Source organism: Molothrus aeneus, chromosome 7, assembly GCF_037042795.1.
Source record: "Molothrus aeneus isolate 106 chromosome 7, BPBGC_Maene_1.0, whole genome shotgun sequence".
Classification (NCBI taxonomy): Eukaryota; Metazoa; Chordata; class Aves; order Passeriformes; family Icteridae; genus Molothrus; species Molothrus aeneus.
Window position 1 is genome coordinate 37,436,052 of NC_089652.1, and position 25,536 is coordinate 37,461,587.

The window sequence follows — 25,536 nt, forward strand, 5'->3', positions numbered from 1 at the left end:
TGACTGAGTGTTAGTTTAGGGCTTTTATATGACCCCAGCAGCCCCTGGGATACCACCTCCAGAAAACATAGCAGCTGAAGCCACAAAGATTTTAAAGAGAGAAAAGACTCAGTCCCAGTGTGTGCCATGAGGGCTGCTGTGCACTCACATCACTGGCGATGTCCCGGGAAGCTTTGGCAGATTTGATGGGAATGGCATCGGCCCGCATGTCGTAGCCCTTCTTCTTCTCCTCCTCCATCGCCTGCTTGTACAGTTTCTGGAACAGACACCACCAGGCCCTCAGACAACGCTGCTGCCCGGACATGGCAGCAACTAGGGATGGACACTGCACCCCCAACAGCCACCCACCTCACTGAAGTTCACTTTGTTCTGCTGCGCCAGCAGGATCCCAGGGGTGTCCGGCATGATGTGAATGCTGGTTTTGTCCTTCTCCCAGGCTGAGATGTACGAGCGCTGGCAACAAGGAGCACAGAGGATGATAAGATCATATAGGTTTAGTGAAGCAAACTCAATGATAACATCAGCTCTGTGAACCAAAGGAAGGGGCCTGTACTTTGAACTGACTCCAGAGCTCCTGCCCTTTCCCCAAATCTAATACTTCACCCTTTTCTTTTCCACACTGTACCTCTTTACTACTCCAACCACGCAAACAAAAATTTAATCTCTTATAAGGAATACAAATCCATGAGGCAAGAGGGATTTCCTCCCCTTGCACAACCTGGGTGTTGGAAGGACATAGAACAACATCCTAGGAAAGGAAGATGCTCATTTTCTTCAAGATGCAAACACAAAGAAAACTCACTTGGTCCATGATTTTGGAGTTGTGCTTTGCCAGAACCATGGGCATCGAGTCAGGAAGGCTGGTGAATTTGATGGTGTCTGGGTGCTGACGATACTTCTTGTCACTCAGGATCTCACTCGCCCTCTTGTTCTTCTCAGCGTCCAGTGACCCAATTGGGGACCAGCCAATGCCCCTCAGCCACTGCAGGTCAGACTTGTACACGTTCTGGAAGGACAGGAGAGGAAACAATACAACTTAGCAAATTCCTCACTCCAAGCAACCTCATCTCCTACCACAGTACGCACTACCCAATGGAACACATTTCCCTGGGTCAACCCACCGGACACCAGGCCTGGGACTCCCATGGAGAGCAGCTCCCCACACCTGGCTTCCCACTCCTGCAACAGCACAAGTACTTGCCAAAGAATTCATCATCTCCCTCTCCATCTTCTCAGTATCCCCAGCAAAGACCTTCTCTATTTGACATTCTGCAGGTGGCAGAGGCATGAGAGGTGCCTTACATCACCCAAGACCCTCTGTACATGTACCTGCACCCAGAGCTTGCCACTGCCACTCTTGGTCCTCCAAAGGCAAATAGTTTCCCTGTTGCCCTTCCCCTGCCTTACTGTACTGAAGATCTCAGCCACAACTATCCCCATAAAATGTTCATGGCAAGAAAGGATTCTTCTGTGGCCATGAAGCATGACTCCACAGAAACATGATCACTGACTGTCCACGTCAATAAGTGCCACAACACAATATCAGTCCCTCAGAATCAGCCAAAAATTATTATTCCCACAAGGACCTCTTCCAGTAGAGGTACAGAACACAAGAGAGACTTGTGGTTGCAACACAACCAGTAAAGAACAACTCACATCACTCTGCAGGTCGTACACTGTCTTGGCATGGACAACATCGTTCTGGTCCGGCAGGCACGTCCAGCGGTGCAGAGGGTGCCGGTAGTCAGCGTCGCTCACCAGCTCCTGGCATTTCTTGGCCAACACCACGCCCAGCATGTCCACGGGGCTGCTGAACCTTGTCTTGAACTTCTCAAAGTCCTTCTTGTACTCCCTGTCACTCTGGATCTTGGCCACGTGCATCGACCACATCATCTTGGGGTCATCCTCGATGTTCCTGGCCCCAATGTGGTGGCCCAGCTGCTTCCGATACCCTTCCTTGTACTTGTACTAAAAGAACAAAAAAATGTTCACTGAGTGTTAGTGTAGGGGTTTTTATGTGGCCAAGACCCTACCAGTACCACCTCCAGAAAATACAGCAGCTGAAGCCACAGAGATCTTAAAGAAAGAAAGGATTCAGCTGCAGTGTGTGCCATGAGGGCTGCTGTGCACTCACATCACTGGCGATGTCCCGGGAAGCTTTGGCAGACTTGATGGGAATGGCATCTGCCCGCATGTCGTAGCCCTTCTTCTTCTCCTCCTCCATCGCCTGCTTGTACAGTTTCTGGAACAGACACCACCAGGCCCTCAGACAATGCTGCTGCCTGGACATGGCAGCAACTAGGGATGGACACTGCACCCCCAACAGCCACCCACCTCACTGAAGTTCACTTTGTTCTGCTGCGCCAGCAGGATCCCAGGGGTGTCCGGCATGATGTGAATGCTGGTTTTGTCCTTCTCCCAGGCTGAGATGTACGAGCGCTGGGAAAGGAGGACAAGAGGAAACAAGAGCACACCGGTTTAGGGAAACAAATTCAATGAGCAAATCAGGTCCACGAACCAAAGGAAGGGGCCTGTACTTTGCACTGACCCAGAAACTCCTGCCCTTTTCTCAAACCTTTCTAATGCTTCAATCTTTTCTTTTCCACACTGTACCTCAATAGAGCTCCAAAAGAGAGTTTTATCTCAATCAAGGAACATAAATCCTTAAGGTAAGAGGATGCAATATCCTCCTTGAAGAACCCAGTCTTTGGGAGGACATAGAACAACATGCTGGGAAAGGAAGATGCTCATTTTCTTCAAGATGCAAACACAAAGAAAACTCACTTGGTCCATGATTTTGGAGTTGTGCTTTGCCAGCACCATGGGCATCGAGTCAGGAAGGCTGGTGAATTTGAGGGTGTCTGGGTGCTGACGATACTTCTTGTCACTCAGGATCTCGCTCGCCCTCTTGTTCTTCTCAACGTCCAGTGATCCAATTGGGGACCAGCCAATGCCCCTCAGCCACTGCAGGTCAGACTTGTACACATTCTGGAAGGACAGGAGAGGAAAAAACTGCTCAGCAACCTCCTCACTCCAAGTAACCTCATCTTCTACCATGGGAAGCTCCACTTAATGGAACACGTTCCACTGGGTCAACCCACCAGCCACCCATTCAGTGGCGGTACCCATCTCCTAGGGCTCTTCATACAATTTTCACCTGCACCCAAGACTTGCCAACTCTTGGTTCTTCAGAAGATAAAGATTTCAATCTGTTACCCATCCCCTGACACACAGACACCTCCTTCAAAACTAGAACAGAACCCAGGACAGACAACCCAAGGCTGACACACAGCCAATAAGGAACAACTCACATCACTCTGCAGGTCGTACACTGTCTTGGCATGGACAACATCGTTCTGGTCCGGCAGGCACGTCCAGCGGTGCAGAGGGTGCCGGTAATCGACATCACTGACCAGCTCCTGGCATTTCTTGGCCAACACCACGCCCAGCATGTCCACGGGGCTGCTGAAGTGCGTTTTGGACTTCTCAAAGGCTTTCTTGTACTCCCTGTCACTCTGGATCTTGGCCACGTGCATTGACCACATCATCTTGGGGTCATCCTCGATGTTCCTGGCCCCAATGTGGTGGCCCAGCTGCTTCCGATACCCTTCCTTGTACTTGTACTGCAGGAAAACAACAGTATTCATTGAGTATTATTTTAGGTTTTTTCACATTCCTAGCCACCCCTGTGGCATCACCTCCAGCCAATTTATCAGCTGAAACCACAGATAGTTTAGAATGTGAAAGTGTTCAGCTGATGACCTACAGTGTACAGCTAGAAAAGAATCCACACAACATCCTTCTGATCAAACTCACATTTTCCAAGTTTCTCCCTGGCAGATATATTTAGAGCTACTGGTCAGTAACTGAGAGGAAGAAAACTCTCTAAATCATGAAAGCTATACCAAAAACCTGAAGTATAATACCCCCTTCATAAAGAATCATTTACTGATCTTCATGCACAATGGCCAAATCAGGTCTTACTCAAACTACTGAGGGAATAAAATGTAACTACATAGAGACTTCTGGGAAAATTAAATAAAGACAGCAAACACATACAGCAATGCAATTTTCTATTAATACCTAAGAAAACAAAAAATTATGCTTTTTCAACAGCTTTTATTTTTGAATGAAAACTTGGTTTGGGTTTTCTTTCCTCATGCACAGCTCAGCTGTGTAGCTGCAAAGTCAGGGCCATGCAGTCGTGCAGTGCTGAGGGCAGCCCAACACCTCAGAACTCCAGGCTGTTGCACAAAGAGATGCACTCACAAGCCCAGGGGGAACCCTGCTTTGAGCTATAGCCATCACCCAACTCCCACAGCTACTCTTCCACACGACCTAGACCTTCCCTTGCAACAGTGCACATCCATAACTTGCAGGGACAGCTATAGGTGGACAGTGTGAACAAAAACTTTGATGGGCAACTGAAGGGCAGGACAGGTAATGGATTTGTTGCCTCCATTTGGCTCAGTTGCAAACCCTGAGTTCAAATGCCAGCACGTGGCACCCGTGTGGCAGTGTGTGCCACAAGGGCTGCTGTGCACTCACATCACTGGCGATGTCCCGGGAAGCTTTGGCAGATTTGATGGGAATGGCATCTGCCCGCATGTCGTAGCCCTTCTTCTTCTCCTCCTCCATCGCCTGCTTGTACAGTTTCTGGAACAGACACCACCAGGCCCTCAGACAACTCTGCTGCCCGGACATGGCAGCAACTAGGGATGGACACTGCACCCCCAACAGCCACCCACCTCACTGAAGTTCACTTTGTTCTGCTGCGCCAGCAGGATCCCAGGGGTGTCCGGCATGATGTGAATGCTGGTTTTGTCCTTCTCCCAGGCTGAGATGTACGAGCGCTGGCAACAAGGAGCACAGAGGGAGATAAGAACACACAGGTTTAGGGAAACAAATTCAATGAGAAAATCAGGTCCACAAACCAAAGGAAGGGGCCTGTACTTTGCACTGACCCAGAAACTCCTGCTCTTTCCCCAAACCTTTCTAATACTTCACCATTTTCCACACTGTACCCCATTATTGCTCCAACCACAAAGAAAAAGAAAGTTTTATCTCAAACAAGGAACATAAATCCCTGAGGCAAGAGGATGCAGCATCCCATTGAAGAACCCAGGCCATGGAAGGGCATAGAACAACATCCTGGGAAAGGAAGGTGCTCTTGGCCTTCAGGATGCAAACACAAAGAAAACTCACTTGGTCCATGATTTTGGAGTTGTGCTTTGCCAGCACCATGGGCATCGAGTCAGGAAGGCTGGTGAATTTGAGGGTGTCTGGGTGCTGACGATACTTCTTGTCACTCAGGATCTCGCTCGCCCTCTTGTTCTTCTCAACGTCCAGTGATCCAATTGGGGACCAGCCAATGCCCCTCAGCCACTGCAGGTCAGACTTGTACACATTCTGGAAGGACAGGAAGGGAAAAACCCAGCTCAGCAACCTCCTCACTCCAAGAAATCCCAACTCCTACCAATGGATGTTCTCCTGAATGGAGCACATTCCACTGGATCAACCCACCAGACACCCATTCAGCGTTTGGACCCATCCCCTGTGGCTCTCCACTGCCCTCAGCATTTGTCTTTCCCAATTGCTGGTTCTCCATAAGAAAAAATTTGACTCCATTGCCCTTTCCCTGCCACACAGACCCCTCCTTCAAAACTAGAACAGAACCCAGGACAGACAACCCAAGGCTGACACACAGCCAGTAAGGAACAACTCACATCACTCTGCAGGTCGTACACTGTCTTGGCATGGACAACATCGTTTTGGTCCGGCAGGCACGTCCAGCGGTGCAGAGGGTGCCGGTAATCGACATCACTGACCAGCTCCTGGCATTTCTTGGCCAACACCACGCCCAGCATGTCCACGGGGCTGCTGAACCTTGTCTTGAACTTCTCAAAGTCCTTCTTGTACTCCCTGTCACTCTGGATCTTGGCCACGTGCATCGACCACATCATCTTGGGGTCATCCTCGATGTTCCTGGCCCCAATGTGGTGGCCCAGCTGTTTTCTGTATGCGGTTTTGTATTTGTACTAATTGAACACAGAAACAACAATTAACACTTCTTTCCAAGCTGCCATTTCAGTTTCTCTGTTGTTAATACAGTAGTTCTTCGTTTTGAATCTAACACATTTTAACTTGCTTCTGTTTTTTCCCAAAGTTTTTAGCATTTGTTATAATGTCTAGTAGATATTGTGGGATTCTTCATGGCTATATACTATCATCTTCGTATTATTTTATTTTATTTAATTAGCTTTACAGCATTTAGAATTATACAAGCTTTGAGGCGGGCAGCAACACAACAGTGTTAAAATTTTACATATCTCCTCCTGTTAAATAGAAACTACTTTTTTCCAAGATTATGTGCCCCCTCTGTGCCCCACTATGATTTTCCCTCTGCAGACTCACCTCGCTGGCTATGTCTCGGGATGCCTTGGCTGCCTGGAGGGGGATGGCATCAGGAGGGAGGTCATAGCCTTTCTTCTTCAGCTCTTCATATCCTACCTTGTAAAGTTTCTGTTAGAAAAAGATTCAAAGGAATTAATGCAGATAAAACTCTCTAGAGTTTTTCAATGCTACAACCTTCCACCTCTGACTATTGAAGAGAAAACATGGGTTTCCAAACACAGTTTACTTAATTAAATTAAACTCCATACCTTTCTATTAATGACAGGTATTTTGTGCCCTTGGATATACAATATTTTAAAATTACAATTTAAATGTCTTCTGATTGTTTCATTGAAGATCAAAATTTTCTTTTAGCAAATATATTAATCTGAATTATTCCCAGAGCTTTCTGTAGAGGCGAGTAATACAACTCTGCGATTCTCTATATCCAGTTTCAAATGCAAACTTACATCACTTGTGTTAATCAAGTTTGATTTCGCCAACAAAATTTCAGGAGTATCAGGCATGATGTGAACCTTAGTCTTGTCCTTGTTCCAAGCTTCCCTGTAGAGTATCTGAAAGAGAAACAAATAAAAACCTGGTCTGATCCAAGTTTCACTTGCACAGCAGTAATTTCAGTTCACCTTTTCTCTAAATTAGCAAAGAAAAGACATACTAAGCAAGAATTAGGAATGTAAACAAAATAATATAGTAAAATCAAATAACACAATGACTTCTTACTGATATACAACATTTTTTTCTTCTTTACATCCATGGAATGCCATGGAAACAGCATTAAAACAATATATTTACCTACTGCTTACTAGAGGTCTTATTTGCAGTTATACTGAGTAAATTATCAGCACTCCAGATCTCCACCTTCTGAACAAGGTCCGAAGAGCTGTGAGGCCCTGACTATAAACACCTGCTATCTGGATATTTTAAGTGCATGTTCTGAACCAGAGATCCTTTTTAAAATGTATATTAACATATTCATTTATTGAATCCCACGTTCTGTCTCTAGAGGCAACTTACATCACTCCTATTTTTGGCATTAGATTTTGCCAAAACAACATCCATGGCATCTGGGATACTTGTGAACTTAATCGTGTCTGGGTGCTGCCTGTACTTCTTGTCACTCAATATTTCAGAAGCTTTCTTGTTCTTTTCAGCTTCCAGAGATCCCAAAGGACTCCATCCAATGCCTCTGAGCCACTGCAGATCTGACTTATACAGGTTCTGTTAAGGGTGGAAATCAAAACCACAGCAGATTATTTCACTGTTCATTGATTAAACCCTATGAAAAGTCTAACTGGCAGTTTAGCTCCAATCTGATCTATACTGATATCAAAAGCAAGTCATCAAAGATACTTTCCAATCAGCAGTAATTATTTTCCATGGAAATAAGTGAATTAAACCCAGAGGGAGCTTACATCACTCTGCAGCTCGTTGACCCTCCTTGCCTCGGTGACATCGACCTGGTCTGGCAGACAAGTCCAGCGGTGCAGTATGTGTTTGTAGTCCACATCACTGACCAGCTCCTGACACTTCTTGGCCAGAAGAAAGCCCAGCATATCCACAGGCATATTGAACTTGGTCTTCCACTTTTCAAAGTCTTTCTTGTACTCCCTGTCACTCTGCATTTTAGCTACTTGCATGGACCACAACATCTTGGGGTCATCCTGCAGGCTGCGGAACCCGATGTGATGTCCCTGCTGCTTGCGGTATCCTTCTTTGTACTTGAACTGCAATGGCAAAGGTGGCACCACTCAAACCACAGTGACAAACGTGTAAGTGACAAAACCCCCATGTATTCCCTCATCTTAATGTTCCTCATGAAATTACCCCTGGAAGTGTCCAAGGCCAGGTTGGGTGGGGCTTGGAGCAACCTGAGATAGCGGAGCGTGGCCCTGCCCACAGAAAGGGTGGAACTGAATAATCCTTAACGTCCCTTCCAACCCAAACCATTTTGTGATTCTGCAAATGAGCAACTTGTTATGGCACCTCATGTGAAGTTTCAGCAGGCCCTTGACTTATGTGCATGACTTGGTGTCAGTGAATACTCTCCCTGGGAAAGAGAGAGTCCTTGGAAAGGGAGAGAGCGTGGCAATAGGAATGGTCTCCAGTGCCATCTGACTCAGAACTCCCTAACACTGACACACTGAAATATTTTGATGAGTAACATCATCAACAATGAAAAATTATGAAATACAAAGATACCTAAGCACAGGAAACATTTCCCAATGATTAATAAAATCTCTTCTTTATTATACGGAGAATTAATAAATTCTCTATCCATAAAAATAAAAGAAATGCAGAAGTTGTATTTGTACCAAGTTACGGTAACAGCAGTCTGTGTGTCATCACATCTGTTTCAGACATGTAATGAGGATTTCTCTGGATAGGCACTGGGCTCAGCTACCTGGACCAAATTTGCTGCTGCTCTGAAAACGAAGCAGCCCAAAGAGAATAAAACTCCTTCCTTTTTATGACCAGCCATGAATGGACCAAACTTTGAACTTGTTAAGATGCCATTAACCCTTGTTAAACTGGATAAAAACAGCTCAGGAAGGAGTTTTGTCAGTACTGTTGTTTTTGACTCCAAGCCACACCTTAGCAGAAAGGTGTATCTCAATTTACTGTGACCCTGTAGGTTATAATCACCAGGTCAGTGCATGTCACACTGAGTTAAAATGCTGCTTACATCACTTGCAATGTCCCTTGAAGCTTTGGCAGCTTTCACTGACATGGCTTCAGGTGTGAGGTCATAGCCTTTCTTTATCATTTCCTCCCAGCCAAGCTTGTAGAGTTTCTAAAATTGAAAACAATATTAATTAAAACCAGTAATATGTATGTCACCTGCTATTTAGATACACTAATGATCCAAATTCTGGTCACCTCACCGGCTTCAGTTATGAGAGAAGGGCTGCTAGAACAGGAACTGAGAAATAGGAAACTGATAAACAGGGAATACTGGTCTTCCAAGGCTTAGGAGAGGGACTAAATAGTTTTTTCACTATTCAGCTTCCTACTATAGCTAATCCTGATTTGAAACCCATCTAGAAAATTTGAGACACATACATCTGAGATAACTGAACACTTTTTGATTGGCTTAACAAAATTATTATAAGGTTTTCATGAAGCCATTTAACAGTCAAATCAGTTTGTGCACAGTTGATTTTTTTAATTACAGGCATTCTTAAGTCAAAGATTTGCCTCTGAGCAAAGCAAAACCTGAGTGTTTTCTACTGGCAAAATTGTCACTTTCTCCTATCTGAAAGCAGAGAGAAAAGCTGGAATCACTGCATCTACTTCCCATAGGTTAGGTTAAAAATATACAAAATTAACTTGTAATTTTATAGTAAAGAATTTTTAACATGACTGAATTCTATGCAAAGCATAGAGTATGGACTATGTACTTCCAGACTTCAAAAGCAGGACTTATATTCTCCACACTTTAAAATGCAATTTAGTCTGTTAGTTTGCTAGCCTGAAGCTGGTACTTATTTAACTCTGAAAATATTACCCACATAAAATTCTTGCCTGTGTTCTTAAATCACCAGTAGATATTAATTTAAAATGTTGATAAGATGTATCAAAATACTCTACCTGACTGTAGTTTGTCTTGTTCTGTTTGGCCTGTAGAATATCTGGTGTGTCTGGCATCACATGGACCTGAGTTTTATCCTTCTCCCAGGCTTCAGTATAAGCATGCTATGGACAGAAAGTTACATCAGATGTGTTAATATAAATGACAAAAGATGGTTCTTCCAGGGTTTTCACCTTTCCATTTGGATATGGATGAGTAAAAAGGCGAAGGTGCTGACTCAGATTTATTTTATGAATTAATGATCTAATCCAAAATCAGCTGAATTATTGTCCAGTCTTTCTTCTAATGAAACCAAACTATCAAGATTTTCAGGACCAGTCATTTTTATGTAAGAATGGGAGGAATAGAGGTTTGAGAAAAATGAGAAAAGATTTCTTTAAGCAAAGCTGCTTCATTGAGAAAAAAAGATGAAAAAAGAGGAACCTGTGACAGTCGTTTTTCCCAGAGGAACGCTGCCACTTATAGGTGTGACAGAGATTTACAGAGTGATTATTGGAATGGATGAGATGTGAATGCCTTGCCTGGCTTTTCCCCTAAATACTCACTTTGTTCATGATATTTGCATTTTGCTTGGCCAGGACCAGGTCCATGGCATCGTTCTGTTTGGTGAAGGGGAACATGCTGGGGTGCTGGCGGTACTTCCGATCGCTCGCAATCTCCGTGGCTTTCTTGGACTTCTCCACATCCAGAGAACCAATGGGACTCCAACCAATCCCCCTGAACCACTCCTTGTAATCCTGCTTGTACTCATTCTGCCAAACAGGACACAAAAGCAAAGTTGACAATGTACAATCAGCTCATACAGAATAAACCAGTTCTTTCCAAAACACTGCCGTGATGGAAAAACAAAAGCCACAAAAAGGAGACAGCTCATAAAAAATAATCCTGTCCTTTCCAAACTGCAGCCACAATGTGAAAACAAAAGTCACAAGTAGAAAACTTACATCGCTTTGGATCTGATTCATGTTTCTGTACAGCTCCAGACTCATTGCATCTGGCAGGAGCATGTACTGGTGGATCAGGCGTTTGTAGTTGGTGTTGGTGACACGGTCCTGGGCCTCCTTGGCTGCCACCACGCTGAGGGCATCAGAAGGTGTCTGGTAATGAGTCTTGCTCGCCTCATAGGCCTTCTTGTACTCCCTGTCCGACTGCATCTTGGCCACTTGCATGCAATGGACGAGTTTGGGATCATCCTGGAGGCTGCGGAAGCCAACGAGTTTCCCCTTGTCTTTTTCATACCCTATTTTGTATTTATACTGGAAGAGAACAGAAAGTGAGACTTTGATCCATTTAGAGTTGAAATTAAGGAAAAAATTCTTCCTTATGAGGATGCTGAGGCCCTGGCACAGGGGGCCCAGAGAAGCTGTGGCTGCCCCTGGACCCCTGGAAGTAACCAAGGCCAGTTGGAGCACCCTGGGATTGTGGAACTTACATCACTGGCAATATCCCTGGAAGCTTTGGCAGCTTTGACAGGAATAGCATCAGCCCTGAGATCATATCCTTTCTTCCTGGTTTCTTCAAATGAAGATCTGTACATTTTCTGCAACAGGAAAAATAAGCATCTTTTAAAAAAGCAAAAATTTACGTGTTTCCCACATGCTAAATATTGGTGAAAAAGTTACACCTATGAGGATGTCTTCTTAAAAAATAAAAAGAGTTTAAAATGTCTATTTCTGCCCACATTGCAGATGTGCATAATTACAAGCAATACTTTATTTAGCATATGCAGATTTAACAAGTGTTTACTAAAACCAGTGCATAATGTCATCTTTTACCAAAAATACAGGTGCTACCTACATTTTGAACGTTTTACAAAACTTTGTGCATGGGGAAAAAGAATAATCAATAATAAAATAATAAATACAGCAACAAACATGAACAGTACTGGAAGTCTACTGTATTTTGTTAGCAACTGTTAAATTTTAATGGTCTGCATGAACACTTCACAACCTGACTGTAAACATGGCTTTTTCTTGGCAATTCTGGGTATCTAATTTTGGGGAAGGAAGCAGGGAAAAGGAAAATTAATAGGTTTTGTAAAATTACTACAGGTTAGCAAGGTGAGATTTTGCATGATCTTATCTCACTTATTCCTAATAAAAAAAATAAGAGCAAGGTCACAGCCCTACATACAAACAATACTCACTTCACTTAAATTGAATGCATTTGCTTTTGCTAAAACAATCTGTGGAATATCTGGGGTGATGTGAATTTTCTTTTTGTCTTCTTCCCAGGCTTGTTTGTACTTGTGCTGGAAGGATAAAAATAAATTAGAGATCTCAACACCTGTTGTTATTATTAAATAAAACAATTTAAAATACTATTTTCCACTTGAAATCCAAACTGCCTTGACAATGATGTGTTACTACCACCAGAGCAACATTTATCTTTTTATTTTAGCACTTTAAGCACATACATTAGCTACAAAATAAAACCATATTTTCTGCAGCTCTGCGTACAATAGCGTTGACTATTAAATCACATGTAGATTGTTGCCCACTTCTGAAATGAATTCTGATGAGCACTTTCTTACCTCATCCATGATTTTGGCATTATTTAAAGCCAAGACCATGTTCATGGAATCCATAGGAACAGAGTACTTCAACTTGTCTGGATGCTGGCGATATTTCTTCTCACTCACAATTTCCATGGCTTTTTTGTTCTTCTCAGCTTCCAGAGAACCCAGTGGGAGCCACCCAACGCCCTTCATAGTTTCATCATACTCTGCTTTGTATTGATTCTGCACGCAGAAAGTAGATAAAAACCAGTATGAAGCATAAAATAGTTCATAAATTTGGAAGTAGAAGATAAAATGTATTAAGGAAAAGTGAAGCTTTTCCTGTCTTGGTCTGGACATAACTATTGCTTCTGAAGAGCCTGGTGGAGGAAATATTCATAAAATTGCTTATTTCTAAGCTCAAATTCACTAATGAAATATTTCAGAGACTAGGAAAAATAAAACTGCTGTAATTGTTGAAAAACTTGTATAATTTACTACATTTTCATAGACACCTGGCCTAATTTCACTAACAAAATAATACTATTTATCTTACAGTGTTTTTTCATAAACTAAGCATCTTTCTACACAATGCAGAGGCTGAAGAACCTCTTACTTACATCACTTTGTAACTGCATCATGTTTTTGGCCAATTCAATGCTCATAGCATCTGGCAGCACATTGTAGGTGTGGATTAAGTTCTTGTAGTTTGCATTTGTAGCCACTTCCTGAGCTTTCTTGGCTGCCACCACACTGACCATGTCAACTGGAGTGTGGAAGTTAGTCTTGGCCTTCTCATAACCCTTTTTGTACTCCCTGTCAGACTGCATCTTGGCCACCTGCATGAAGTGTACCAGCTTGGGGTCGTCCTCCAGGCTGCGGAAGCCGATGTGCTTCCCTTTGGCCTTCTCGTAGGCCAGTTTGTATTTATACTGAGACAGGAAAGAGAAAGAACAGCAAAAGCATCCGTTAAAAAATGAAACATCAAGCTCTGTTTTATCACTGAAAAAAACAGATGACAAGATCTCAGGTTCAGTCATCAAATTTAAATACAGTCATGGAATGGTATGACACAACCAGACTCACATCGCTCGCAATGTCCCTGGAGCTCTTGGCTGCTTTTATTGGAATTGCATCTGGCTGCAAGTCATAACCCTTCTTCTTGTCCTCCTCCCATCCAGATTTGTAAAGTTTCTAAGTTCAGATGAAAGAGAACAGGTGTCATGAAGGCAGAACTCTGAAGTTAAATATTTTCAAATGAGACATTAAAATGACAGCGAGGCACTGGAGGCCCACGGTGAGCACAGCAACTCACATCACTCATGGTCATCTGGTTCACTTTGCACTGCAGGATTTCTGGGGTGTCTGGCATCACATGAATGCTGGTCTTCTCTTTGTTCCACTTATCTGTGTACAGCCTCTGCAATTACAAAGGAATTGTTAGCACTGAAAAGGTACTGAACTCATAAAATAAGAGTTTGCTTTTGTTCTGCTTGTTTGCAATAAATAGTATTTCCTAGAAATTTTATTAACACCAGAAATAGCCTTCACAGAGCTGCTGAGGACCAACATTATCTTCCTCCTTTCTTTAATATTGTAAGAAATTTGCAAAGTATGTTTTGATAATTAATAAATATTGAAGCTGGAAATTTCCAATCTGTGTTTTTCCCTGCATTTATGGGAAGCAGAATGCATTTTCACAGACATTCTTTCCATGGAAAACAAAGAATAAGGATCAGTGGTGTCCTGGATAATTAGAGACAAGAGCAAAAAACTCCACTTTCCGGGAAACTTGTACAAAATGAACAGAATTCCAGGTTTTCTGCAGTTCGCTTATAGTAAATAAGTCCTACAGAAAAAGGATTATCAAAGCACTCTAAATCTGGAGAAGAATTCTTTAATCCTTAGAAACAGAAAATGAAACTCCCTTAGTTATTATATTCCCTTAGCAGTGGGAATGCACCTTGCCCCACAACTTTACAGGACAAAGACCCAAACTTTGGGTCAATCCAACAACTTCCCACCTTGTTCATGGTCTTGGCATTTTGCTTTGCCAGCACTTGGTCCATGGCATCTGTGGGGATGGAGAACTTGAGCTGGTCGGGATGCTGGCGGTATTTCTTCTCACTGAGAATCTCCGTGGCTTTCTTGGCCTTTTCTACATCCAGTGACTGAATTGGGACCCAGCCAACTCCTCTCAGCCAGTTATTGAAGTCAGATTTGTACAGATTCTTTTCAAAAATAAAAAAGAAAAACACAGCAAGGCAAGATAAATGAGTGTCTATGCACATAAAACAGGTAAAGCCTTAAAACTTCCCCTGGACATTCATTTTTTGAGGGGCAATTTAGATTTAATTAAAATTTAAGTATGATAGAGTCAGTACTTAAATAAAATCACAGTAATTAAAATCTTACTACAAAAATACATCAGTTAGTAAAACATGCTCATTTTCTGGGAATATGCCAAATATGGATAGATATTAAAAAAGTGATTACATGCTAGGTAAGTTTCCTAGAACTTAATAGCTGCACATAATTCGGATAATGTTTGGAAAATAAATGGCTCCAGACCAGTCACTTGCATCCCAACCCACTGTTAATCCAATATAATATATATTGGATTATAGAAATTCATTTTTTAGCCTTAAAACATCAATGATGTCACACAGTCATGACGAGAATTAAAAATGGAGCTGATTCTTGATGACATACATCACTCTGAAGCTGCATCACATTTTTGGAGAGCTCCAGGTTCACAGCATCAGGCAGGAGGGTGTAATTGTGAATTGGCTGCTTGTAGCCAGTGTTTGTCACCGCTTCCTGGGCCTTCTTGGCAGCTGTCACGCTGAACATATCCAGAGGAGCGTGATATTTGGTCTTGGTGACTTCGTAATCCTTCTTGTATTCCCGATCCGACTGGATTTTGGCCACGTTCATGTAGTGAACAAGTTTGGGATCATCCTGCAGGCTGCGGTACCCGACCTGTTTGCCTTTGTCTTTCTCATAGGATTCCTTGTACTTGTACTAGAGACAAAGGAAAAACAGCTTTACCCGCTTGGGAAAGGGAAAACACACTCTGGATGGGTTTGGAACACTGAGTTTCAAAGTATTAATGCTGCAGTTCGACCTAGAACCTCGTAATTGGTGTTTACAACAGCACATTTCGGTCAAAAATGAAGAGGACTATTGGATTTTTCAGCTTGCCTTGACACCTGGTACATATCTCAACCCACACCTGCAGCTACAAGCCCTCCCCCACCATTGTCATTGATGTAGGCTTGCAGCTCCCAGGGACATTCAGCTTTTAATTAAGACTGTGATGATAATAATAAATTACTGAACAATCACCAAACAATCCAATATCCCAATATTCAGTTGGGGATGTTTAAGAGAGGAATGAAGAGTCGCTTGTAGCCTTTTGCTAAAGCAGGAATACAGGTCTCCAGCACAGGTAAATAATAATAAATAATGAAATGCAGGAGGGGTATGTGTTCCACTGGATGTAAATCCTACTTACATCACTTGCAATATTCCGAGAAGCTTTAGCAGCAATAATTGGAATGGCATCTGGTTTCAGATCATAGCCTTTGGCAAGGGTTTTCTTCCAGTCTGCTTTGTAGTTAGCCTTGGAGGAAAAAATGGGAGGAGTTTGCAGTGTCAGGAATAGCAATTCTAAGAAAGAGTTTAAGCCCATGTTCTTATTACAGGAATTAAAATGCGCTGTTTTGTCCATGTAATCTCATGGAAAAATGTTAACCTGTACACAAACTACAGTTCTATTACAATAAATAAATCTACTCCAAAGATGATCATGAATGCCACAAGCATTTTTACATTTTTTATTTAGAACAACGCTATCAGTGGCATTTTTGGTCTTTCTTAAGCAAAACCCTTTTTCATTTGACTGAACTTTCAGCAATTTTTTCCTGTTAGCTTCAAACTCAGCCTTTGTGCTCCAAAGGAACTAGAGAAAACAGCCTAAATGGACTTTTTTATCAGTCTGGCCAGACTATTAAAATTCCAAGGCTGTTAAGAGAGATGTTCGTTTTTATCTCATTCCTGGAAAGCTGATAATGCCACCAAAAAAATTAACATCACAAAGGCAATAAAAGTGATACCATCAGTGGAGAGCTTCATGGTGTTGAAATTCAAAATGTACTCACATCACTGATGTTGTAGGCATTTACTCTAGCCTGAATGAACTGGGGCACATCAGGAGGGAGGTGGTACTTGTGAATAATTTCTTCCCCTTTGGATTTATACAATATCTGCAAAGAAAAACAAAGGAAGATATTTAGCAGCCCAATTTATAGACTGTGAATTGAAAAACTATTTTAAAAAAGTCTGATTTCCAGGTGATGTTCTGCTGGAATAAAATTGTGAATACACACAGCCACCTACACAATTATTTCAGGAGTGCTCTTAAAGCTGGAGGATGAAGTGAAGGTGGGCACAGGGCAGAAATTTGGAATGTCAGAGTGTTACCAAAGTTTACTTACATCACTCAGCTGTTTGCTGTTGATCTCTGCTTGCTTCTGTACTGGAGAGTCAGTCACTGAAGTGAATTTGGTTTGATCAGGATGCTTTTTGTAGGTGTACTGAAAGAAGATTAAAAATATTTGTAGAAATCGCATATAAAGTATTTTTCAAGTGTTGATAAAATAAATAGAATTATTAATAAATTAAGTACTTTTAAGGTATTAATTTGAAAAAATATTGATTTAAGCAGGTGAATGCTTGAGGTTCACTCTTCATTTTGGTACTACTGCTCTCATTTTATGGGTTTACATGTTATAAAAAGCATTGTGCTATATCTGTTTTGATCACTAGATGTCACAAAAGGCCCTAAAATAGAGATGAAGATGGTTTTGTTTTTTTTTTTTTAAAAATCACATATGGCAATGAGGCCAAACTGGTAACATCACTGATCAGAATCATTGATGTTACCAGGGATCTCTCAATTAATTTTTCTGTGGGGAACAACTGCTGCCCTGTACTCACATCTTTACATTGCTCCAACTTCTTGATTGCTTCATACTCTTGAGTTATGGTCTGAGGGAAGTAGCACTTTGTCTTTTCCTCCTCATAATCTGCTTTGTAATTTTTCTGGGAACAAGAGCAACATTCAGCAAGGAACCACAACTGAGCTTTGTCTGGACTGCCAGAGTGACGGGGAATACAGAACGATTGCCACACTTACATCACTTTTCATAGCTTCAACCTTCATGCAGTGGATTTGATGTGGGTCCTCAAAGCTGCCCAAGTAGTGCCCCAAAATATTCTTCTGATATGCATCTTTATATTTAACCTGCCAAAATAACCGTGAGTTGAGAGGCAAAAGGAATCAAGAGGTTAAGGACTGAAGGATAAGCCCCAAGTGGAACACCTACGTCACTGAAGTTCTTCAGAGCAGCATCAGTCTGGAATTTGGGTGTCTCACAGTAATTCATCCTGTTTCCTCTGGACTGTTCATAGGCTTCTTTGTATAATTTCTGCAAATCAAATAATACCAGGTCACGCAGGAGATTTCACTGCAAGTCACCCCCACCACGTTAAAAATGACAAGAGTAAAGCAGAGAAACGGTTCCAAAGAAAAGCTTTCTCACAGGACTGAGAAACAGATGGCACTGTATTCCTAGTGGTTTTCAAAAATAACTTTTTTTAGGTTTGTAAGGGAAGACAGAAAGGTCTGGCTAATGGCTTTTGGACTTCTGACACTGAGAAATATTCAATCTCTTCTCATACAAATAAAAGAGTAATTGAGAAGACCATTACAGTGAATAACCAGAATATAATATAAAAATATTATATAAAAGCACCACATGCATTACCATTATTAGCTGAAATTCCTTAAAACAGCCAGGGAAGAACTGTCCTCTTGTGATTCATTATCCACAAGGACCTAAATGAACTATCCACTAATTAGCCATCCACGTGCCACTGCTGTTGCTACATCCATCTGTGGACAATTCCTTCTTTACCTGAATTGTTCTGGCTGGTGCTATCTCATTACAAATATGGGTCTACAAAACTAAAAATACTACAAAGGAGAAGCTTTGTGAAGAAATGCAGAGTGTGGTTTCTGGTACATGACTGAAAATGATGGAGGTGCACATTGATAATACTCACATCACTCAGAATATTTCCTGCAGTTTTTAATTGCTTCAGCAATGGGTTCTCTGTAGCAGGGAGCACATTATAATCTGAAATAGCCTTTTTCTTTTCATAGTCTGCTCTGTATTTGAACTTGAAAGAATAAAAATAAAAAAAAGAGGTTTTAAAAATCAGTATTGAAAGCCCAATGCTCACTAACCTGTGTGATTGCCCAGAGCAGCTGTGGCTGCCCCATCCCTGGCAGTGTCCCAGGCACGGCTGGATGGGACTTGGAGCACCCTGGGACAGTGGAAGTTGTCCCTGGCCATGGCAGGGGTGGCACTGGGTGGCCTTTAAGGTCCCTTCCCACCCAAACCATCCTGTGATGTGAATAATTTGTATGATATAATCTTCAACTTTCCATGAAAAATGCCCCTGTTATTTAACTTATGGTGGCCAAGGACCATGAAAGGTCTTGCCAAAACAATGTCAGCACAAACTTGTGGGAGTTCAGAACTGTTCCCAGGCTGAGCAGGTGGCACTCAGCTCCCTCACCTTGCTGATGTTTTCTGAAGCTCGTTTGTTGGCTTCGTATTCTGGAGTTTCAGTCTGCATGAAGTAGATTTGGTCTTTCATGTTTTCAAAGTCTTCCTGGTATTTCCTCTGTTAGGAACAGGGACAGACAGAAAACAACACATTAATTACATTTAATTGTAAATTAGACACCTACAACAGGGATTATTTAGGAAATAAGCAATGCCACAAATGCCTCAGTATTTCCAAATGAACATAAACAAGGATAAAAGTGTTGAAGATTTTCTGCAGGATTCACTCACCATACTTAGATTTTCTGCATTCATTTTTGCAACTGCCACATCATAGCACGGAGTTTGACTCCACTTGCCTTTGATTTTGTTTTTATAGTCATCATGGTAAACAACCTATAAGGAAACAAAACAATACAATTGAATTTCCAAGACACAGTTCCATTTTCACCTGACAGATTCATTTTCCAAAGCTGTCTTTTTAAAGCTGCTTCATATTTGATGCCTGCCTTATAACTATTTTAGCAGGTATGGTAAAAAACACCTTAAATATGATTTGGCCAAACCATTTCAGTGTTATTTTCCTTAGTACCTTCCCTGACCTAAAAAGGATAAATAAATCATCTCTAACATATTCCTTTAGTTCTGTTTTCTCCCTGGTCACATAATATCAGGATATTGCCCATTAAGTCAGAATTTCCTGGGATTGCTGCTGGTTAGAAGCAAACCCTTTTAATTACCTGGTATTTGTGATTTCCATTATTTATCCAAGCTCACAGAAAGCAAGTATTAAACGTTTAAAGAGTGTTTCTAACAACAAAACACCTGCCTGAGTTTTTACTCAGTGTTCCAGGGGCATTTTCAGTCACAAGTGCATTACTTACCATAAAAAATAAAGTTACTCCAATGCTTTTTTAACATTGCTGAAGAACATATATGCCATAAATAATCTTTTTTTTTAAATCTATATTTTGTAGTTTTGGAGATATCTACAAAGCCTATTATTCTATTAATTTCAAAGAATTATGGTACTGATCCTTTTTTTTACATGTTATAAAATTTTCTTGATGACAATTTAGCTTTTAAGCTATGGAAATATAAGATAAAAGAAATTTTCTCAAAATTAATTATTGTACCTTACAAGCAGTTTCAAAGTGGTTTCTTCACCATGAGTGAATACTGCAATTCTCTAATCTCAAAATGTAGATAATTTTCAGTACACAATAAAATAAATTTTTTAAAAAAGAAGAATAATAGCTAAATTCTGAATGGAATTAAAACCCTACATCTTGCATTACAAGATTATGCAACTTTTTCCCAATTTCTCCAGCTAAAATTGGTCTTCCTGTGTGTTTTTCCTTTTCCTTGGGTCCCTTTTTGCCTCTCTGTCTGCAGGAGTGGGGTTTGGGCAGAGGTTCCACTCACATCACTCAGCTGCCGTGACACCTTCTTGGCTTGTTCCACATCAGGGGGGTCTGGCAGAGAGGTGAATTTTGCTTTCCTTTCATCGTGCCCCTTTTTGTAGACAATCTGAAAGGATGGAAGAAATAAACATTTATTTGAGGATCCCAGCATTGAACTCTGCTACCACCACATTAATAAAAGGAGTTCTGCCCACAGCCCCTGCAGCAGGAATTCTTTAATCTGTGTGGTACCAGGGAACTTCTGAACCTCTGCAAAATTCACTGAAATATTCATGTGAGAGCTGCAACCCCCTGTTGAAGAGTTCTGTATATCTAAATATCAACAAATCCCAGTCCCACCAATCCCTGACTTTTCTTATCACTGTTTTTGGCACATTTACAGACCCACAAGAGTGAACTGGACTTAGAGACAACCCTGAGAGTTTCTGCATTTGGGGAGCTACTCAAGGTCTTCTTGCTAATTTAATAAACCAATTATTTTATTCATTCCTCACCCAGCATCAAATTGCCAATGGATTTATACTCCAATATGCTCTACTTTGTACTCTAGTATCAAGTACGTATTTTTCTATGAAGTATCATTACTATCAGAGCTTACTTAACACACTTTTATTTTCTGTTCCACTGTGAAGCTTTTTATATCTAATCAAAGTCCATGGCAAGTCCCAGGTTACACCACAACCCAACAGCCTTTGGTACCCACATGCAAATCCCTGCTTTGATACTCACATCACTCAGAGTCTTCTGAGCCTGCGCCACCCTTCTGAGCTCTGGACTGTCATTGTAGGGATAAAACAGCGTTTTGTCTGCATCCCAGTCTTCAGTATAGAGTTTCTACAAGAAAAATGCCAGAATGCTCATTATGAATTCATTTCTGGCTTTGAAAGCTCATTTTACTTCAGCTGCTTAGATCTGTGGTTAGCTTTGCTTACCTTGCTGAACATTGCTGTGTTTTTTATTGCGTTCACAAGCTCTGGAGCATCAGGGGGAAGCAGGTACTTGTCCTTATTCTCCTCCCAGTTCTGTTTATATAATACCTGGAAGGAAAGATCAGCAAGTTGGTCACTCCATCACTAAAAAAATATTTACTTCTGTGAATAAACTTTAATTTTTTTTTAATCAAAGACTCAGAGCAGTAACATCTGAAGAGAGCAACTGGAAATATTTAACATTATATTTATATTTGCCATACCAACTTCTCTGCTATCCCTCCTGCGTTTCTAAACTGTTGCATAAACGTTGTTTTGGCACCCTGAGCTCAAAACTTTGTTCTTGTCAGTAACCTCAGGATCCACCAGTGTTGGAAAGTCAGCAGTCACTCACCTTGCTCACTTGCTGTGACACTTTCTTGGCATGTTCTATATCCATGGCCTTTTCATCCACATGACAAATGGTTCTGGCAATTCCCCCAGCCATGCGGTATTTAACCTGGAGCACAACAAAACTCATTGATTCCACAGCAAAACTGACTCTGATGTTTTTTAAAAAATGCAGAATAACGACATTTTCACCCTTCATATAAACACCCAGAACCTGGATGAACCTAGAAATGCAGTTGCCACCCACCTCACTGAGCTGGTCCTGCACTTTCTTGATCCTCCGGATTTCTGGGGTATCGACTGTGGAAGCATACGGCTTTCCTTTTTCTTTTCTGAATTTTTCCTTGTACTTGTTCTGGAAGGAAATAATGATAAAAAATAATTAAGACATATCCCTGAGCTCTGGCAGAACTGTATTAGCAATTATTGCCACATTTATCTGGTTAGGACAGGAATTTGGGACAGATTGTTCAATAATATAAACTAAAATTATTCAACTACATTTGCACCTCTGCTTATTTCAGCCAACTGAGTTTATTCCATCTGACACAACAAGAAAAAAATCCATCTCTAACTTGGATCACATCTAATTTATCATATTTTCCCCACGAGCTTAGTATTGATAAACCCAGATATTTACAATAGAACTATCAAACAAGCCCTGTAAAACATTTTTAAAGCTGGTGTTCCTCAAGAAATAAGAGGCATGGGACAACCAACCTCGCTGAATAAGTCCTTCATTTTATTGCTGTGTTCCAGGTAAGGTGTCTGAAACTTGGATGGGTCCACTTTTGTCCGGATTGTCTTCTTCCTGATGGGAGGGGCTGCATCCTCCACGGAGGGCTGGGTGTGCTCAGCTGTGTAGGTGGTGGTTGTGGTGGTCTCAGGGACTGAGTACTCTGTGCTGATGGTCTCAGTGATCTCAGTGACCACCTGGATATCAAAAAAATTCGATAATCACTTGTTTTATAGCTGCAAAAGTTTGTTATCTTAAGTGTTTTTCACTGCCCTGAGCTGGGTGTGCTCTGCTGTGCAGGTGGCGGTTGTGGTGGCCTCAAGGACTGAGTATCATCTGTGCTGATGGTCTCAGTGACCACCAGGAGATTTAAAAAATTAAATAATCACTTGTTTTATAGCTGTAAAAGTTCATTAGGATAAGAGTTTTCAGCACCCTGAGCTGGGTGTGCTCAGCTATGTGGGTGGTGGTCTCAGGCACTGAGCAGTCTGTGCTGATGGTCTCAGTGACCACCTGGAGATTAAAAAAATTAAATAATCACTTGTTTTATAGCTGTAAAAGTTCATTAGGATAAGAGTTTTCACTGCCCTGAGCTGGGTGTGCTCAGCTGTGCAGGTGTCTGTGGTGGTCTCAAGGCCTTAGTAGTCTGTGCTGATGGTCTCAGTGACCACCTGGAGAGTTAAAAAATTTAATAACACTTTTTAATAGCTGTAAAAGTTCATTAGGATGCATGTTTTTCACCCCCCTGAGATGGTGAAAGGGTGCTCTGCTCTCATCCAGATCCACATGGAGACAGAAAATCAGGGACACTTTTCCTACTGGGATTACCATTGTGCTCTGTATATATCACCCACCCTAAAAAAAAAACCCACAAGGAATGAAATTCCCTGGCTGGTTCCTGCATCAAACTCATGGATTTATTCTCCAGAGGGTCTGGGAGAGTGGGGCTCCAGCTGCCTCTTCTTTTACATGCATAATTTCCAATCATTTTAAATGTTTTATACACTTTCTTATCAACAAAGCCATGCTACAAGCAGTAATTTTAATACTAAGATTCTAATGAAAAGCATCTACAAGTAATTATCACAACTAAAAAACGTGCTCCAAAACCATCCAAATAAGTGTCAGGTTTTATTTTGTATCAATTAGCTTTATAAAAAATTGCCTTTATAAAGGAATTCATGAAGGTCAGAGTTCTGAGAGTTATTTGCATCAATGAGACAGAGCTGAAAATGTACCAAGAATTAATAACTTCTGTTTCTGCAGAAGCCCGTGCCGTAAAGAACATTTCATGGTAACACTGCAGAGAATTGGATTATAGCTGTTTCAGAGGTAGAATTTCAAATTATGGCAATCACTCCTTGGTGATCCAAATATTTGTTACCAGTGACATGACGAAAAATCTGCAAAAGTGTAATTTTTCAGTGAAATTACACAAGGTGAAGGAAACAGAACTGATACATGTAAACTGATCTTAGATCATCACACAGCAGGGACTTGAAGCAAAAATAAAGCATTAGGCAGCAATTGTTCACTGATATTTTGTGTTTAATGTGAAAAATTAAACTTCAGAATACAAAAGGCTGCTAATTTAGTGTTTCATGTTAATTACATGCATTTATGTGCTACATGCAGCATGACAGGGACCCTTACCTCGTGTGGCTCACCCTCCTCAATAACTGTCTCCTCAATGTAGTACTTTGAAAAAAAAAGAGAAAAAAACATCATTGTTAGGCCAGATCAGCAAACTGTAGCTTCTGTGAAGCTGTTTTAAAACACATTTCTGGAGAAACAGGATTTTAGTTCACAGGTGCTTATGGAGTCATTTGGTAACTCTGAATATCTGTTCAAATTTTGCATTAATGATTGGATTTTTATTCCATAAATTCCCCAACTAATAATCATCCAAATAATCAATGAAAGATTGTTATCTAATTTTACCCACAAGAGGATTTGCTGCCTCTTGTGGGTAAAATTAGATAAAAGGGAAGACATTGATGACCACATTAAAAGAATCAGCATTTAAACCCCAGGATTTTCCTGGTTTTTATTTGGTGACACTCATGACTGCTGTCCTCAGGGCTGCTCCTGCAAGGACACAAATAATTTCTGGCTGCCAGGTAAACTTTGTTGCTGATCACAACTCTGAGCCTGCTGATTTCCCCCCCGTTTTACTGCCCATTATCCCCCCCTAATTTATAATCTCATAAATTTGGGGATAAAACCACAACGGGAGGTGTCCCTAGAGCAGACCAGGTACACAACCTTCACTGGTCTCCCTTTGTGCAGCAGCTGTGATCTCATTATAAAAATTAATGAGGTTCGTCAGCCATAGATTGCTCTTGATAACTCAGTGTTCACTTCTCCACATGACCTTCATGTGTTTAAAAATAGCTTCTGAAAGGGATTTGATCCACAGCCTTCCCAAAGAACAAAGTGAGGCTGACCAGCTTGTAGCTCCCTGGATCTTCCTTCTTGCCTTTCTCGAAGACCAAATCCAGCTGAACATTGCCCATGGATGTAGGAATGGAGTTTGTAAGGTTTTAAATCTTTACGTTTCTGCCAAGTTTTCTGCTCCCGCTTCCACCTTCCGTATATCTATTTTTCTTGTGTCATTTTCCTCAGTCAAGAGCTCTGTGTTCCTCCACTCCACCCTTCTGCTCTTTGATTTCTGCACTTTGGGCTGGGCTGTGTGCTCAAGGGAAATCATGCTGGAGAATCACCCAACGACCCTGGCAGCCTTTGCTGTTTCCCATGGGATTTTCCCCGGGCAGCCCCCATTCTGCTCTTCCAAACTCTGGGATAATTCCATTTATTTTGCTCACTGCTCCCTGTATCTTCAGCTCCATTGTCCCGTGGTCACTGCAGCCCTTGATCTTTGCATTTTCTACCACTTCTGCCTTGTTTGTGAGAACCACG

General features: G+C 41.5%; 1 protein-coding gene across 1 annotated transcript in view; it reads right to left on the bottom strand.

The window, feature by feature from the left end:
* NEB (nebulin) overlaps positions 1 to 25,536 on the bottom strand; it is a 100,867-nt gene that overhangs the window by 72,607 nt on the left and 2,724 nt on the right. Inside the window, exons 2-45 of the mRNA XM_066553079.1 lie at positions 24,271 to 24,315; positions 22,602 to 22,814; positions 22,129 to 22,236; positions 21,886 to 21,990; positions 21,495 to 21,599; positions 21,292 to 21,396; positions 20,564 to 20,668; positions 19,430 to 19,534; positions 19,149 to 19,256; positions 18,630 to 18,746; positions 17,891 to 17,992; positions 17,701 to 17,808; positions 17,502 to 17,606; positions 17,000 to 17,098; positions 16,664 to 16,768; positions 16,018 to 16,125; positions 15,213 to 15,524; positions 14,525 to 14,731; positions 13,816 to 13,920; positions 13,587 to 13,694; positions 13,121 to 13,432; positions 12,537 to 12,743; positions 12,150 to 12,254; positions 11,436 to 11,543; positions 10,948 to 11,259; positions 10,549 to 10,755; positions 10,003 to 10,107; positions 9,098 to 9,205; positions 7,827 to 8,138; positions 7,429 to 7,632; positions 6,864 to 6,968; positions 6,415 to 6,522; positions 5,727 to 6,038; positions 5,206 to 5,409; positions 4,749 to 4,853; positions 4,549 to 4,656; positions 3,312 to 3,623; positions 2,785 to 2,988; positions 2,335 to 2,439; positions 2,135 to 2,242; positions 1,657 to 1,968; positions 803 to 1,006; positions 349 to 453; positions 149 to 256 (exon numbers count right to left, since the gene is read on the bottom strand). Of these exons, the coding sequence (XP_066409176.1) occupies positions 149 to 256; positions 349 to 453; positions 803 to 1,006; positions 1,657 to 1,968; positions 2,135 to 2,242; positions 2,335 to 2,439; positions 2,785 to 2,988; positions 3,312 to 3,623; positions 4,549 to 4,656; positions 4,749 to 4,853; positions 5,206 to 5,409; positions 5,727 to 6,038; positions 6,415 to 6,522; positions 6,864 to 6,968; positions 7,429 to 7,632; positions 7,827 to 8,138; positions 9,098 to 9,205; positions 10,003 to 10,107; positions 10,549 to 10,755; positions 10,948 to 11,259; positions 11,436 to 11,543; positions 12,150 to 12,254; positions 12,537 to 12,743; positions 13,121 to 13,432; positions 13,587 to 13,694; positions 13,816 to 13,920; positions 14,525 to 14,731; positions 15,213 to 15,524; positions 16,018 to 16,125; positions 16,664 to 16,768; positions 17,000 to 17,098; positions 17,502 to 17,606; positions 17,701 to 17,808; positions 17,891 to 17,992; positions 18,630 to 18,746; positions 19,149 to 19,256; positions 19,430 to 19,534; positions 20,564 to 20,668; positions 21,292 to 21,396; positions 21,495 to 21,599; positions 21,886 to 21,990; positions 22,129 to 22,236; positions 22,602 to 22,814; positions 24,271 to 24,315 (6,855 nt within the window). The remainder of the gene's footprint in view (positions 1 to 148; positions 257 to 348; positions 454 to 802; positions 1,007 to 1,656; positions 1,969 to 2,134; positions 2,243 to 2,334; positions 2,440 to 2,784; positions 2,989 to 3,311; positions 3,624 to 4,548; positions 4,657 to 4,748; positions 4,854 to 5,205; positions 5,410 to 5,726; positions 6,039 to 6,414; positions 6,523 to 6,863; positions 6,969 to 7,428; positions 7,633 to 7,826; positions 8,139 to 9,097; positions 9,206 to 10,002; positions 10,108 to 10,548; positions 10,756 to 10,947; positions 11,260 to 11,435; positions 11,544 to 12,149; positions 12,255 to 12,536; positions 12,744 to 13,120; positions 13,433 to 13,586; positions 13,695 to 13,815; positions 13,921 to 14,524; positions 14,732 to 15,212; positions 15,525 to 16,017; positions 16,126 to 16,663; positions 16,769 to 16,999; positions 17,099 to 17,501; positions 17,607 to 17,700; positions 17,809 to 17,890; positions 17,993 to 18,629; positions 18,747 to 19,148; positions 19,257 to 19,429; positions 19,535 to 20,563; positions 20,669 to 21,291; positions 21,397 to 21,494; positions 21,600 to 21,885; positions 21,991 to 22,128; positions 22,237 to 22,601; positions 22,815 to 24,270; positions 24,316 to 25,536) is intronic.